The sequence below is a fragment of the Drosophila albomicans genome, chromosome 2L (assembly GCF_009650485.2).
Source record: "Drosophila albomicans strain 15112-1751.03 chromosome 2L, ASM965048v2, whole genome shotgun sequence".
Taxonomy (NCBI): Eukaryota; Metazoa; Arthropoda; class Insecta; order Diptera; family Drosophilidae; genus Drosophila; species Drosophila albomicans.
The window spans coordinates 6653524-6671006 of record NC_047628.2 but is presented as its reverse complement, the minus strand read 5'-3'; the positions used below and the strand labels follow the sequence as shown (position 1 = coordinate 6671006).

The 17483-nt window shown below is 36.1% G+C and overlaps 1 protein-coding gene across 1 annotated transcript; it reads left to right on the top strand.

The window, feature by feature from the left end:
- Positions 1–320: 320 nt before the first annotated feature.
- LOC117564761 (uncharacterized) lies at positions 321–16626 on the top strand. Its single transcript, XM_034243658.2, has 6 exons — positions 321–666; positions 5890–6286; positions 8481–8659; positions 9768–10896; positions 14913–15988; positions 16045–16626. The coding sequence occupies exons 2-6, from the start codon at positions 6046–6048 to the stop codon at positions 16459–16461; spliced, it is 3042 nt and encodes a 1013-aa protein (XP_034099549.2). The 5' UTR covers positions 321–666; positions 5890–6045; the 3' UTR covers positions 16462–16626.
- The last annotated feature ends 857 nt before the right edge of the window (positions 16627–17483 follow it).

Below are 17483 nucleotides of genomic sequence, written 5' to 3'. Positions count from 1 at the left end.
TTAACATTGCCAGCAGACCAAATGTCAACAGAGCCGCAAAGGCGAAACAAGTGCATGTAATTAAAAACAGCAGAAACTCGTGCTCGCATTCACGATCACGATCACAAGCTCATGCTCACACGCTCTCCCTCTCTCGCTCTCACGATTCACGAGTGTCGCGACCCGATCGTTTTTGGCAACAGCGAAGCGAAGCGACGAGCGATCGTCGTCGTAACTTGAACTGTTATCAGCATAGCGAGCAGAAAAAGGCTAAAATAATTGTAGTTTTAGCGCGTTTTGAATCTTCAAAAACACCTTTGTTGCATTCAACTTGAGTTAGTTGCGATTTTAACGGCGACTCGCGCGCATCATCGGCGGTAACTTGATTTTTTGGCATTGAAGTACGTCGGCTCCTAGTGGCTGCATGCCAGTCAGTGCATCTCAAACTGTAATAGTTATAGTAGTCCATTCGAAGTGCAAGTGCTAGTTGGTGCCTTGAACTAAACTTTTAATCTACTGCAATAAGACCGTTATCGGCTTTGGATTATTAAAGATCTGCACAATCTTAAAATCATTTACATTCGACGTGATACCGAAAACTTGGCAATTGTTGTGATGACAGAAGCGTATACTTTTATCTGTGGATCGTAAACTGTTTACAAGCAATGGAAGCGTCTAAAAGAACAAGTAAGGAACTGCAATTCGACGAACAGATACTCTATCTATACTATGAGATAATGAAAATACGCATAATAGTATTACGTTGCACGTTAAGCCGCCTAAGTTTATTACCTGATAAACGACCTGATTAAAAAACTCACAGCTGTTACTAAACTCTCTTTGTGCGCTTTAAGAATAACTATGAAAAGATTTAGCATGATAATGACATTTCAAGTTTATCAGAATGATTTCATCATATGATTATAAACAAATGATTAATAAACCGAAATCAATCATCTTAACATTGAAACGCATGAAAATATTTCCAATAATGAATTACACAAAAAAAAGTCACTATATGTCTTTAATCTTCTTATAAGAATTATTTATAAACAGACTGAAACCAATCATCTTTATATTCCATGAAAAATTTGGTGATATTTCCTATAACGAATCTGACAAAAAAATGATCATTGACCAAACTAAATTTCTCATTGTTCTTCATTGAATGATTAAAATTATTTGTAATTATTTCCGCAATATTAATATATACGAATGCCTTAAATCTTACCTCAATTATAAAATAATTTTCAGGCAACCCAATTGAAAGTTGTCGGTCAACAATTTAAGCTGGAATTCGCAGTAACTTGGATTAAACCCGTTGATAGAATGGTTTCTCAATATGACTTAATCGCACATTTATTGCGTGTATCAAAAATAATTTTTGTCAAAACATTTAAAAACCAACGTTTAATTTCAATTAACATAAACAAATTCAGGCACGCAAAAACCAGCTACAAATTATGATTTTGTCGTTTTTTTGTTTTTGTTTTTTTTTTTTTTGTTTGCTTGTTTTGTTTGTTTGTTTGCCAAGTTTTTGTTCACATATCAACGATGTGTTGTTGCCTGCAGGTCAGCACGTAACTTGGCTTACAATTAGTGGCTACTTTTGTGGTCAAGGTCCAAGCATTAATTATATTTGTTTCTGTTCTCTGACATTCACGTCGATCGATGTGTAATTTTGTTTACAACATCAAAGAGCTCGACTTTGATTGAAAGAAACTGCAACCGGATTTGGAGTAGGGGATTCCCTGAGCGTGGTCCGAAATCAAAACAAGATCTCGACCCTGGAATTCCCAAGAACTTAAAAAAAATCAATTCATTATGTGGCTCATCACTTAAACTGACTCGTTCTTACTCTCTCATCAAGCGAACTAATTATAAAACGAACAATTTAATAGATAATTGTAAAATTATACATTATGAAAATCAGGATGTATCAAAGTGTGATACATCTAATGCGTAAGCAGGGGGTTTCCCATTAAAAATAGCAACATCATTTACACACTTGAAGTAAAAGCAATATAGCTACTATGAATACAAAAATATACAACATTTTCACATCGTTAAGCAGCTTAAAATCTTCCACTCTTTGCGGCTCTTCCGCTGACGCTGCGTTCAGTTTTATTTCTCAACCTAACTCAACAAAACTCGCAGCAGGCCAATAGTAAAAAATGCGGCCAAATGACGGATCTGAATAATTGAATTGCCGCATTGTACAAATTAACGACACACAAGAAAAAAAATATAAAAAGATAAAAAGTCAACAATAAATCAAAATAAAACTCAAACTCCAACACACAAAATACCCTCACTTACACTACATAAGTGTGTGTAGGTATTTATAAAAAAAAAAAAAAAGATTTTAAGCAAACGTGATGCTCAAAGATGCTGACAAATTTCGATTACGCAACTTTGTCCGATTAAATGTTTGACCTGCCATTTGCATAACTTTTGTGATTGAAAATAAAACTGAACAAAAAACATAAAGAAGTATCGTTATAGCTGGTTTCAAAGTAAATCCCCTCATTAAGCGAAAAATTATTTAAGGGGTATGTTATTAAAACAGTTAAATTTCGCATATTAATATGCAAATAACTATGCATAAATAACTATTTCAGAAATCAGTTGTTATAATATGCAAAGAATTTTTTCTATAAATATATATTTTAAAATCTTTATTAAGCCGCTAAATTTGTACAAATTCAGATGACAAACAATTTTTTTTATAATTAACATATGACCTAATTAACATTTACTGATTCAGTTTAAAAAATACAAAAAAATACCGAAGACTATATTTGGTGTATTTCTATAGTAATGCATTCAAAATATACCATATAGCACAAAATATACCACATTGTCAGCTAAGTAGGCGTTTTTCCGATACAAAAGTATTTCTTCCATGCCTTCTACAATTTTTATCCGATCACAAGCAAATTCTCATGAATCATAAAAACTGCAGTTATTATCGTATGTACCAAAACTCGACACTAAAAATAGATTTATACCTTATAGTCTCTGAGATCCAGTGTTTCATACAAACGGACGAACAGACAGTCTGGCAGACATGGTTATATCGTCTCAGCTGATGACGTTGATCAAGAATATATATACTTTTTGAGTCGAAGATAGATCCTTCTCCCTGTGACATACATTTCCTGGAGGCACAAATATGGATAGCGTTACTAGATTTATTAAAATATCTTTAATTAAATAGAAACTCATGTAAATATTTCAGTCTTTATAATTTGCATAAAAGCAAATAAATGTTTTTCGTGCACATCGTAGAGAATGCCCTTAAATGAGATCAAGTGTTATTAACTGTGAAACGATGACAGAATCTATTGATCAAGTTTCTTTACATTAACGCCCGCAAATTGATCGGAAATGCCTCTGGCTAACACATATCGTGACACAATTATAATAAACGTTTTGAAAAGGGAAAGTATAACGAACAATATTCTAATAAGCGTTGACAGACTATCAGATACCCAGCACACAAATCTGGAATGTATTAGCAACAATTTAAGATAAGATGAAACACAAAATAGATACAATGATTTCATTAATTATTGTTACCCACGTCATAATAACAATTAGTGAATTCTCGCGTGAGCACTTGACTGAAAAATCATTCAACTGTTAATCTGGAAACACCCGAGTAATTCTGGGTATTATGAAAATGTGATTTCCAAAATGTTTCTAGGCAGAAAACGCCACCAAAAGGTGTGAATTACAGCCAATACTCATCGTTTAATAGAAGGTGATTTTTATTTAATCGCTTAATGTGCAAACTAGAGACAATGATAATACCGAGAAGTCATCGAGTAACTGACCAACGTAACAATTCAACGTGACTCGTAAAGCAAAACGCATCGCGGAATGCTTCAGACATTACGCAAAATGAACATGATAATCAAAGTGAGATTGCCTTTCAGTCCGATAAACAATTGCAGCCACTTAATTAGACATTTAGTCATGGTTGACAGCAATAATAAAAAAATAAAACAAGTAAGAAAGTTACAGTCGAGTGTGTTCGACTGTGAGATACCCGCTACCTACTTTGAATAAAAGTAAAACTGTGCTATAATATTCTTCAAATATACCAAATCAATATACTGAAATATGCCGAAGGCTGTATTTGGTATATTGTTTTATTCTACATATACCACAAAGGGTAAAATATACCACATTGAATTTTCTATGGGTGGCATGTTTAATCACAAAAAGTTCACACACTTGACGTTCACACTTCGTTTATACCCTGTGGACAACAGTTTAGAAAAATATATATATTTATTAAATGTACACAATCTTACATCAATTTGTTATGATTCATTTAACTGTCAATTTCTATCTAGATTGATTGATTTATTTCGATATTTTCTAGTTCACATCCTTCTGACTCTAAAGCTGGAAAACACTTAATTGATTCATTAGCTTAGATCCGGGTACTTCGATCGAAACCTACAAATATAATTAGCGATTGTATTGATGGTATTATTAAATTTTAAATGTATGTTCATATTTGTGTTCGTTGTTGTTGCTTTATTTAATGAACTGCCACTTAATTCGTAATTAACGGAAGTACGTTGGCTTCAGCCAGTCCTTGGCCAAAAACATAAATCTTTAAGTCACTTTAAGTGTTGCCAACAATAAGAACAAGATAGAAGCGCACAAAAATGGCAGGAAAAACTAAGTGGCAGTGGCCCAAGACGGAATAAAAAAAGGCGCAGAGGTTTTTATATGAAAAATTCTTGATCCAATTTTTATGTTTGCTCTGCTGTTTTTCCTCCTCTTCGCTGTTTCGCTTTTCATAATTTATGCGCAGTTTTCCTGATACGCTTTGTGTGAATAGGCTCTGCTGCTTGCCCGTCTTCTCTGGGCAATGGTCCACCACCAGTTGCCACTTGCCACTTGCCACATGCCGCTTGCCGCTTGGCAGTTACTCCTCCCGACATTCATCTCCAAGTCCAGCTCCGGCTCAAGCTTCTCAGCGTCCGTTGACGTACGTGACTGTTGGCCATTGCACTGCATGTGTGTGTGTGTGAGTGTGGTTGTGTGTATGTTTTGAAGAACAGAGTGCTAATTAATTAAATTTGTACGTGCGTTGCGTGTGGGCCAACGTTGACTTGCTGGCAATGTGCTGATAGAGCGAACCTAGCAGTTGGCCTATCATCTGGCCGGGACAGCGGGGCGTATGGGCAATACTCGCATTAACAGGCAACCGTAAATCATACTTAAATAAAAATACAATCTATGTTTGTTCTTTTCTGTCTATCTGTGGGCACCCAACAATATTGTATTGCCTGGGTAAAGGGCTAAGGATTCCGAACATTTCGGCCAAGTCGCACTACAACAAATATTGCTGTCTTAGCTATTGCTAGAACAATTTTTCAGAGAGGTGGCAAAATAACATGGTTTATTCTATTTTCTACCTATAGATTATAAAAGATATTATTAAAGTAGAGACCACACCAAATAATTATATTCCTAGCAAAATAATACAGTACAATAATCATTTCTTTTTTATCTGTTTTAACCCTTTTTTGCTAATGATGACAATAAATTTATTATGTGAAATATATTAACATTCAATGCAAATATTAATTATAAAATCGATGTAATTATACAGCATAATTAAAGCATTGAAATTGTCAATTTTTAATACACATAAAAAATAAATAATCTTCAAAGTTTAACAAAAATACGAAAAATCGCTAACCAAAAATTGCAGCAACGTTGTTATTCTATGCAATTATCTTATTCAATCTATACATAGTAATTTTATCACACAATTAGAAAAGTTGTTCATGCAATGGATGTAATAACCTATAAATTATTCATAAAGTAATTATAATTTAATTTTATTTTTGCGAGCCCCAAACTAATATCCAACATTTCCAGACTAATTTACAGCCAATTGAAATATAGTAAAAACAACAGAAAGACGATAAGCAAACAACTATTAAAGCTGAAATTTCCGCAAACAATTTTTTGGAGCACACGAAAACAATAGCAATAACCACAAGGAAAATAAACGTAAACCATAATTATGACAAAATGAGCGTGACAACAACAACAACAACAGCAGCAACAGGAACAACAACATTAAGACAACAACAACAACATTTTATGAAGAGCAATCATTGTTCCAGCCAAAACATGAAAACCAACAACAAACTTAGCAGACCTTGCAGCTTAACAGCACCTGTCCTGTTTGTCTGCACTCTTCTGTTGCTTTTAGAGCGACACACAACAGAGGCCAGTGGCTTGAAAACTGTACAAAAGGCAGCGCCAACGGGTGAGTTGTTTGTTTTTATTATATTAATTCAGGGGAAAGAATTGAGTGCACATTTTTACAGAATGGAGAATTCATAACAAGAAGCAGCCGCAATAGTAATTATTTACTTACTTTGATAGTGCGTATCTCAAACTGGTTTTCTAATAAGCAGCACCATGACGCCTTGGCCAGTGGCTTCAAAACTGCCAAAGAGTCACCAGTTGACAGCTGTTAAATATACAGTTAACGCAACCCAGCTTCTGTTCGTTTGCTGTTAGTTGCTGTTAGTATGCCAAGCATATGGCACCACAAACTTTAAGCATTCAAATTAGTTATTCGCGAAACATCATCACACTTCGTTTAAGCCAAACAAAATTCATAATCGTTGGGCGTGTGAAAAACGTAACCACCAATTAACAGTTCCGACTGCTGACTGCTGACCTTGGCCAACATGGACTGTGTGGGGGCTGACTTAGCATAAATGTTAATTGAAAACAATGTAAATATGTATGTATGTAATGATTGACATCGACTGCTAAAAATACGCACGCTGCCAATTTGCGCAAGTACTTACGGACTCACATGTAAAATTGTAAATACTAAATCAACAGACAATCATAATAATGGTCATAACGAAGCAATCAATGTGTGAAGATTGCTTGTCAATAATAAAAACCGCATTTATCGACGAGCAGACAATAAGCCTGGCTAACAGCATAGTTTTATTGCTAAAATTGGCATTATGTAAATACTTCATTGATATGCCAGACAAGTGCTTCTCTCTTCATATTTGAAGTGTATTTTTAGCCACAAGCTTAACTTATTGACCAGGCTAAGCAGAATGATGCGTTACTACTTTTAATGACTTTGATAATTCGCTAGGCATGCACTTGAAAATACTACGTACTACTTATTGAATAGTTAAGTCTCATTGCGATTAAACTATCTGTAAGTCTTCATCTAAAACGATTAATTCTTCATTAATTTTTTATGACTAGTGATTATAAAAATCCAAAAACATTCAACACATTCTGACAATCAGTTTTTCGTTTACTTTACAATACCCTAAATTATTTTCAAGCCAAGAGCATATCGAACAGTGCAGTCGCTACGTGCTTATCAGGCTGGTAATCGTTAAATCCTGATATCGTGTACGCTCGTAAATTTAATGATTCTTTAATGTACAAATACTTCGAATTAATAGATTGTTTCTACTAGTAGACTCGATGATAGTTACAGCAATGATTAACATTCAAATACCCTACTAAAGAGTATCACCAAGTCGCTTTAAAGATTTTCATTAGTTTTACAGTTTGCAAATGTGTGTGATTGGTATTGTAATTATAATTGTTTATATTTATTTAATTCTTTTCTTTCGGCCTTGTTGTTTGGCCACTTTTATAGCAAAGCTTTATTGGGCCAGTTGCGGCTTCTTTGTTGATTTGGTAACGTGCTAAGAACGCAGACAGTCAGGCGGGATAAGTGAGCTGGAAGTAATTTATTTGATCATAAAATGGTTTAAACTTTAATCGTTTGATAAAGTGTGTACACAATGAGAATCCACAATACTCACATGCTGTAGTTAGGGTATCTGCATGTCCGGTTCACTACGCGTGTACTCAACTGATAAACATTTATTGGGTCGAAATTCTAGGGTATTTTGCTGCTGCTAATCAAATTTCACAGTTATACTATGTTGCCAAGTTGGTTCAAACACCTCAGTAAACAACAATTAGCAGTTTGTATTGTGCATTTGTGAAGTAATAATAATAACACATATTTTCACTTACCATACACAATATATAGTGTATATGACTTCATACCTGTATTTATATATATATTTTTAGAACATATTTTAGTAACAGAGTTATAAATTAAACTGTGCGAATTAGTTGAAAAGATTCAATCAAGCGCGTGACTTTTGCGCAAAGAACACAAACAAAAAGTTTGTTGCTGCTTTGTTATTATTTGCTTTGCTCTTTGTCTTTAAGTACACTTGACTTTATTAAACAATTATGATCATCATTTGTTAATTAAATAAACAATTCATAAAAACACGTGCGCGACGACAACTTCAACCATTTCTCAAGTGTGCAAGCGAATAAAAGCTGACTGCTTTGTAACGCCACGAGAACTTTAATAGCTTCTGTTAATTATTTAAGTAAAATTTAAGCACCCGAGGCGAGCTTAATTGATAATTAATTCATCATTGCAGGCATCACACATTGTGAGTACCAGGAACACAACAACACCTATCGCAAGGAGCAGGGCGCTGTCTGGTTTGATGCACAGGACAATTGTCTGGTTTACAGCTGTGCCGCAGGAGTCGGAAATGAGCCACAAGCTCACATTGTCGTCACACCGATTGACTGCAGTGAATTCTACTGCGATGTGGTGGGTACTCAGTTCATTTCAAGCATATAATTAATGTGGAAAGTTATTCGCATCGAAAGACATTCCAACGGCAAATAGCAGTCAAAAATAATGAATGGATTACGAATTCATCTGAGGCGGATTTAAATATTTATAATTCAAGAATATATTCAGGTTTGGAAAGTGGAAAGACCGTCGTCAAGCAATTCATTTGATATCGTTAATCATAATCCTAGTTATCAGTACATTTGAGATTTGAGAATGAATAAAAAACAGAATTCAAAAGGTAAATACTTACTATTTACTATAGAGTCATTATTATCAAATCTATTTATAGCAGTATTAATTTGAATCCGGTAAAATTCTTCAAAAAAATATTAGTTGTTTTTAATTTATAGTTACCGTTATTCTTAGTTGTTTAAATCATACTATGACCATTTGGAGATGTAACTAACGATTATATGCATTTTGACGAAAAATGTACTCGTTAATACTATTTCTGTAAATTTTTATTTTCTAATCTGCCGCTACATTGTATTAATAGAAAATTGGTGTTTTATATTCAAACTATTTTACAGCACTGTTAAATTTAACGCATAACAGTGCTCTGTTACAGAATTACCAACAAAAGGTGAATGCTACAAAACTTGTATTGTTCCTCAGTGCAGGCCATAAAATTTTTAGTGATTTTATATTACGCGCGATCAACAGATAAATAACTTTATTTCCATATACATATGTATAGATTCGATTTTTAACGAAATTCTCATCAAATAAACATTTGATTTTTGTCCAATAAAGATAGAACAATTATTTTAAGTTATATTATTAGCAGAATTGAAATACGAAATAATTTAGTACTTTCGTGCATTAAAGTTGTTGATTATTCAATTCGTTTGAATATACAAAATTTACATCTCAAACGAATACAACGAACGAAGGCATAAAAAGTCAATAAATATTTGCAATCAATTCAAGTATTTCGCATAAAAAAGACGAGTAAGTTGGCAATTAACTTAAATATGATCCACAGGCAGCTGAATTGTTAATTTGGAATGCATACATAGAGTATATGTACATATATTTTTTATTATTAATTTCACTGACTGAATGATGGAATCAATTACAGGGCACCGAGCTGCGCAAAACTCCAGGCAGCTGTTGTGGCGAATGTGTGCGCACCCATTGCCAGCACAACAACACCCTGTATGCGGTGGGAGAGGCGTGGCACAATGATGCGGACTGCACATTGCTGGAGTGCAATCGTCTGGACAATGGAGAGATTACCATTGACAGCTATAAGCGCAACTGTCGACCCATTGATCCTCAGTGTCCATCGTGGCGCATCGAGAGGAACAACTGTTGTCCCGTCTGTCGCCCGCTGGCAACGTCGCGAGTCGAACAGTTGGACGATGACACAAATAGTCCAGAAGATATCTGGACAGCCGAATGGTATCGCCAGCATCCGTGTCGGCGCGACTGCCAATCGGATGCGCCACCCATGACCTGTCACTACACATTTGTGGTCGAATGGTATCAGACGTTCTCGAAGGCCTGCTTCGACTGTCCCCTCAATCTCACCGATTGCTCACGGCCGCACTGCATCATGGGCGATGGCCTGCAACGCAGCATTACCGTTGTGAATCGCATGATGCCGGGACCAGCGATTGAGGTGTGCGAGGGCGATCAGATCGTCGTGGATGTGAAGAACAATCTGCTCGGCGAGAGCACCACCATTCACTGGCACGGTCTGCATCAGAAGTCGACGCCCTACATGGATGGTGTGCCGCACATTACCCAGTGCCCCATTTCGCCACATGCCACCTTTCGTTACAGTTTTCCTGCGGACAATTCCGGCACTCATTTCTGGCATTCGCACACAGGAATGCAGCGCGGCGATGGCGTCTTTGGCTCACTGATTGTGCGACGGCCTAAGAACTCTGATCCTCATGGTGGACTCTATGATTTCGACCTCAGCGAGCATGTGCTGGTTGTCCAGGATTGGATTCACGAACCGGGTGCCAGCATTTTTGCGTTCCATCATCATTCGAGTGGCGACAATAAGCCGCACAATATTCTCATCAATGGACGGGGTCGATACTACAATCGCATTTGGGCAGACATGAAGAGGCAACATCGTATGGCCTCGCAAGTTCAGGTGGCGCCACCAATGCTAATGCCATTGAACCTTAGTGCGGCCCAGAGTGAGGAGAAGACAGATGAGCCATCCATAAACAGCTCTGAAAGTGATGATCAAGGTAAGAATATTAGTTAAACGTACGCTATATTTATTTTTCTATGAAATTAACTATCAGTTTGCTTAGCTGCCTGAATACTTAAATGAATCGCTAAAATAGGCGCAGCAGATTCTGTTAGCTGCAAATTTAGAATTCATTTCGCAGTAAAGTTACCCAATTATGTTTAATATACATACATACATATTGTTTTTCCTGGAATAATTAATTACTACAACGTTCAGTTTATCGATATTATTAAAATATTATATCAATTTTCTAGCTGCCTCGATACTTAACTCCTCGGTATGATACTTACCTCCTCTCTCTCCAAATTGTGTTAGATGCAGCTTTAGGATAGCGACCTTTTAAATCGAAAGCAAAAATGATAATCACGTGTATAAAAGATATAAGCACGAATTATTTTTTGAAGATTATGCTCTAGCTAAACTCTCTATTTTCCCTTATATGTTGAACCTAACTTTAAATAAGGAAATTTGTATGTAACATGCATAAGAAGGCATCTCCGAGCCTATAAAGTATTATATATACATATATTCTTGATCAACGTTAACAGCAAATACGATCAAGCCATGTCCTTCTGTCCGTCTGTCCGTATGAACACCTAGATCTCAGAGACTATAAGAGATAGAGCTATAACTTATGACGTCGTAAAGAAAAATATTTCTATCTCTTATAGTCTCTGAGATCTAGGTTTTCATACGGACAAACGGACATGGCTAGATCGCCTTCGCTGTTGACGCTAATTACGAATTTATATACTTTATAAATAGGTCCCGAGATGCCTCTTTCTTTCTGTTACATACATTTCCTACCGGCACAAAGTTACAATACCCTTCTATCCAATGGGTAGCGGGTATAAACAGGGTCTCAGAATGTGTACAAACTTTAGCCACTACAAAAATAACAAGCTATTAAAAATGAATGATTTTTGAGAATATTCAAAGCGGGATTTAACCCAGAGTATTTTACTAGATGCTAAGATCCAAGTAGCGGCGACGTTAGCCTGCGAAGATGATCTCAGTAGCACGCATGGTGTAGATAGTGACGACGATAGCCAGATAAAAATGTTGATTGTAATACTGTTAAGCATAAGTTAAGGTCCAAGATTCAGCAAAATGAAATACTGAGTGCTGATATTTTCTACTTATTTATTGGACCCACACATTTGGCATCACTTAGTCAACTAACTCTCACTCTTTCTGCTTACGGATCTACTAATCGTAAGACAGCGATCTTTCAACCTCAACTGCGCTCTTCGCACAAGTCTTCACACTGAGAATTCGCATCACAATTGAAGGATATACAATACGGGTCATGTAAAAGATTGGTAAAGCGAGTTTTTCACACTTGACCACACGATATTTAAAAGCATTTCTATTCCTCGTTTCTTCGCTTCTAATAACAATCCTAGTTTGAAAGCTAAGTTCTTCAGTTCTATGCATTCTGAAAATTTGGATGGCATCGAATAAAAATCTTTGAAGTCACAATACATTTTTGTTTTTATTCATAATGTTCACCCGATATATCTTTCTTAACTGCTTAAATAATTGTTATTATTTGGTTATAGGTCTAATCGTCATTTGAGCAAATTTCATGGGAGGCCCTTTCCATGCGTTCCAATCCATGCTTCCAATATCCTTATCTGTATCGGTAAATGCGTAACGTCCGTTTAAATTACTGAAATTTAATTCAATTATATCGTTTTTATTATTATGAATAATAACAAATTATTACCTCACATAGCAACCGTTATTTTTAAACCACCAGCCAGAATTATATTTTTTAGCGCAAGGGTTGGAGCCACTATGATGAAATTTATTTACTGTTGAAAACGTTTCATTTTTGTGGTTTCTCAAAGCATCACCAGCATTTCCTGAATATATTCCCAGTTCTTCTAACTTATAAAATTCTGTCTCGTTGCCAATAACAAAATTATTGTATCTGGCATATCGTGTTTCATGTTCGAAGTCACCAAGGAGTATATACAATTCATGAGGTTGAGATTGAGTTAGCAAGTGAAGTTTCTCAAGTCCAAGGAAGAATTCTCCACCCAGATCTCCAAAACCTTCTTTGTACTCAGAGCACGTTCGATTGAAGTCGACGCTGCCATCTTTTCGTCGTTGTATTACAGTCCATCCAGTTCCAGCTTCAATCCAATTCGATTCACATGAAACTATGAATGACTGAGCATCGGGGAGTGTGATCACATGAATACCCGTCATTTTGCGGAGACAGCTTGACACATTGGTTTTTAAATTTTCAGATTTGGTTATTTTGTTATCTTTAGACTGGATTTCTGATTTTAGATTAGATAATTGCATCTGAAACTGGTCAATAAGTTTTTGTTGATTTTGATTGTGAGTTTTGAACGATGTACTCAAATTTTCACAAAGATTTTGTTGATTACGATTACGCGTTTGACACGATTCATAGAATCTTGACTTAAGTTCCGATTGCATTTTATATTCATCAATAAGTTTCTGTTGATTTAGAGCGTGACTTTCACTTAACTAAATCGATTTGTTTTGCTGCTCCAGTTGCATATCTTTAGATTTCATCAATTCATTTAAGTTTTTTATTGTTTCGGCTTGCACCTTTATTGTTTGCTGCAATTTGTTCTGTTCCTGTGTCATTGTTGTAATCGTATTTACGTATTGAAGAAGCGGCTTTACAACTTGATAGCAATAGGTACTGCATTGATCATCCAATTCTTTTGAGGCCATGAGACACTGAATGATTCAATAATAATTTTCAAAATTCATTTCAATATATATTTTTATTAAGATTCATACCGAGCTATTAACTTGATATGCTATTAGCAATATTAAGAATAAATTCACTTGAATAATATTCATTTTTATTTTTCACTCCGATTTGTTTCACAACTAAACGGTAACTAAAAGCTTTTAATTCTCAAATGTTGATGGAAATCACTTGTTGTTACATTATTACAACGCAGTGATTAGAAAATCATTTATATGTATATTTATTTACAAATCACATTTCGCCTATATGGATTAGATTAACTTAGTTGTTGTTGTTGTTGTTGTTGTTGTCATTCGTTGTTTTTCTATTGATAGTTGATTTGATTTATATATGTATTTCATTAAACTGTCTGTATAGTGTGAACAAATGTTTGAGTAATTATAGCCGCTTCCCATAGGGTATATTATAAATTGTTCCGGCAGGAAATGTATGTATAAAGTATATATAGTCTTGATCAGCGTCAACAGCCGAGGCGATCTAGCCAGTCTATCTAGTCTGTCTCTCCGTATGAACACCTAGATTTCAGAGACTATAAGAGATAGAGCTATAATTTTCCACAGCATTTGTTATGTTTGCACTCAGATAAAGTTTGTTTTAAATTTTTGACACGTCCACTTCCGACCCCGGAATTTTGGTATATACAATATATAACTATAGTCTTTGTGATTCCTGAAAATAAAAATTGTCGAAGTTATTAAAGAAATACTTTTGAATGGGCGAAAACGCCTATTTACTAGGCGTCTTAGTTACTTTGGCTGACAAAATGGATAACGGGTATTTCAGAGTCGAGCACACTCGACTGTAGCTTAATAACGAAAAAGAAAAGTAGAAAATTTATTTATAATTTTCTAGTTGCTATTGCATTCCATAAAAAATATATATTTATAAAAATAAATTATACATTTCCAACTTCAAGAAAGTGATGTACGTTTTAAGAACTTTAGAATACTTTTAGTTTATATTGTATAGTTACACTATACTATAGTGTAACTAGAGCGTTTACTTCATTAACACTTTTAATTTTGAATGCAATTGCCCTTAACATCTTTATGGTTTACTAATTATAATTAAGCTTATAATGACCAATCGCAAATAAGTATGAATTCAAGAATTTTTATATGGACTGGGGGTTATTTTAACCTGCAGCTGAAGCTCAAATCCTTCTACGATTGTATAAATAAATAATTATTTTTTATAATAATACGATTGTCATATTAATATACATTATTGTACTTTTTCCCTGTAATCAGCTGACAAAATAACAACACTAAAGCCAATGGAAACGGAAAGCGAGATAAAGAATGAACCAAGTGAATCCAAACTCGTAGAGATGCCGACCACAAACCAGACATCTGGATCATCGTCCAATGGGACCGCGCATTCACGGAAGCGTCGATCAAATCTGCATACGATCCCCTTGGAGCAAATTCCACATCAGGTGTATCATGTTAGAAGAGGCTTCAGGTATCGGTTTCGCATTGTGAACGCCGAGTACCTCAACTGTCCGATCGTTGTATCCATCGACAATCACACGCTGACGGCGATCAACTCGGATGGCTACGATATCGAGGCCATGGAGGTGGGCTCCATTGTCACCTATTCGGGAGAACGTTTCGATTTCGTGCTCAATGCCAATCAAGAAGTGGATAACTATTGGTTGCGCCTCAAGGGTCTCATGGACTGCAGCGAACGCTTCACATCCGCCTTCCAGGTGGCCATATTGCGCTACGAAGGTGCTCCTGATGAGGAGCCCAGTGCCAAGCTGGGCTATGATCATAATGCCACTGGCATCGAGTTGAATGTGATGAATCGTGGACCTGGCTATGCGGATACCAAGACTGTGGCTGAAATGCGAGCACTTCCCATTTATGACACGATATCGGGCATCGATGATGACACTTTGAAACCGGAGGCTGACTACAAGTTCTTTGTGTACTACGATTTCTATCGCAAGGATAATCCCGAATTCCATAATGCTGACTACTACAGCATGGATGCAAATGTGACCCAAACGAATCGTTTGTATACGCCACAATTGAATCACATCTCCCTGAAGTTCCCCTCGGTTGCGTTGTTGCCACAGCGCAATCAACTAACCGATGAGATGTTCTGCAATGAGACTTCGCTGGCGGAGCAGGGCATCGATTGCCGGGAAAAGTTCTGCAAGTGCCACCATGTGCTGCAGGTGCCATTGAAAGCGGTAGTTGAACTGATCATTGTGGACGAAGGCTTCACCTTCTATGCCAATCATCCGTTCCATTTGCACGGTAATGCTTTTAGGGTCATTGGACTCGAGCGTCTTGGGGAGAATGTCACCATTGAAATGGTAAGCAGGAGAATTCATTAGACAGCCCAAATTCTTCAACTCTCACTTCTTTGCAGGTTAAGCAACTCGATCAGTTTAAGCTGCTCAAGCGCAATTTTGAAAACCCGCCTGTGAAGGACACAGTCACCGTGCCCGATGGAGGTTACACAATCATCCGCTTCGAGGCCTACAATCCCGGTTATTGGCTCTTCCATTGCCACATCGAGTTCCATGCTGAGATCGGCATGGCTCTCGTCTTCAAAGTGGGCAACAATGATGAGATGCAACCGATTCCTCGTAACTTTCCCACTTGTGGTGACTATGTGCCTGACTCACGAGCGGATCTGGAGTCGTCGTCTACTGCCGATAATCCTGCCAGCTTGCCAACTACTCCCGCCCCCAGTACAGATGCCTCGTCCAGAGTTTTCCACTCGCACTTGCCTTTCATGTACCTTTTGCTCAGCTTATGTTTGCTTTTAGGCTGCCATCGCTGAGCAATAAGTTTAATATTTATGCTATCATGACACTAGCTCAAATTTCACTCACTTTAAGCACTCATGAGCAACAGTTAAGCTTCGGCACACCGAAGATTCAATACTCTTGCAGAGAAGTTTCAATAAGCAATTTAGTTAAGGCCGATTTGAAGACAGCTATAAAGTATTCTTTTCTATTTTAAACCAATAGAGATTTTGAAATAATATCAAACAAATTTTGTCAGATTCTTAAATCTTTGTCTATAAAAACTAAATCATTTATTTGCAAGCAAGAGTTGTTTACATTTGAATACCTTAACCTTATTAATTATTTAGCCTAAGTTTTACTGTTAAAAGTATTATTCTGCTCATAACTACACTAATACAATTATATATCTCCATGCTTAGACTAGTTTCATGATAACGAAAACATAAACATCTGTGATTGTCTAACACATTTCAGTAGCTTGTAAGAATCCTAAATGGTTATACAAATAAATTATGAAATTATTTAAATACAAGTACGTTGCCTTAAATGTATAAATAAAGATAGATAGATTAAAAACTTGTAACTTGTAACTTTTAGTAATTTCTATAACTTAAAGGCTGCTCAAGTCGAGCATTTTTGGCAAAAGATATCCACATCCTGGGTGATAGCTGTGAAACGTCACGAAGATCGTTAAACACATAAATTCAAGATATTTTAGACGGAGTCAGCATAACTATAACGCTGGACATACATAGAGGATATGCTCCAGTACATCCTTAACTCCGGACTCATTACATTTCCTGCACTGATCACTATTTATGATTCCTAGCTTTACTAGTTAAAATGCCGAGCATTATCTAGCAGTCTTTGCTTTGAAAGCTGCATGACGTACTTGATTAAGTTGATGTTTATTGAAGCACACATCAGCCTTGAAGTTTTACATCAGTTCAGCCAACTTTGCTCCATCGGTGAAGATGTTGAGAGTTTCGTGAGTGCAGAACCCTTCCCGCCAACAACCCGATACATAATTTGTAGATAACACTAACAGAAATAA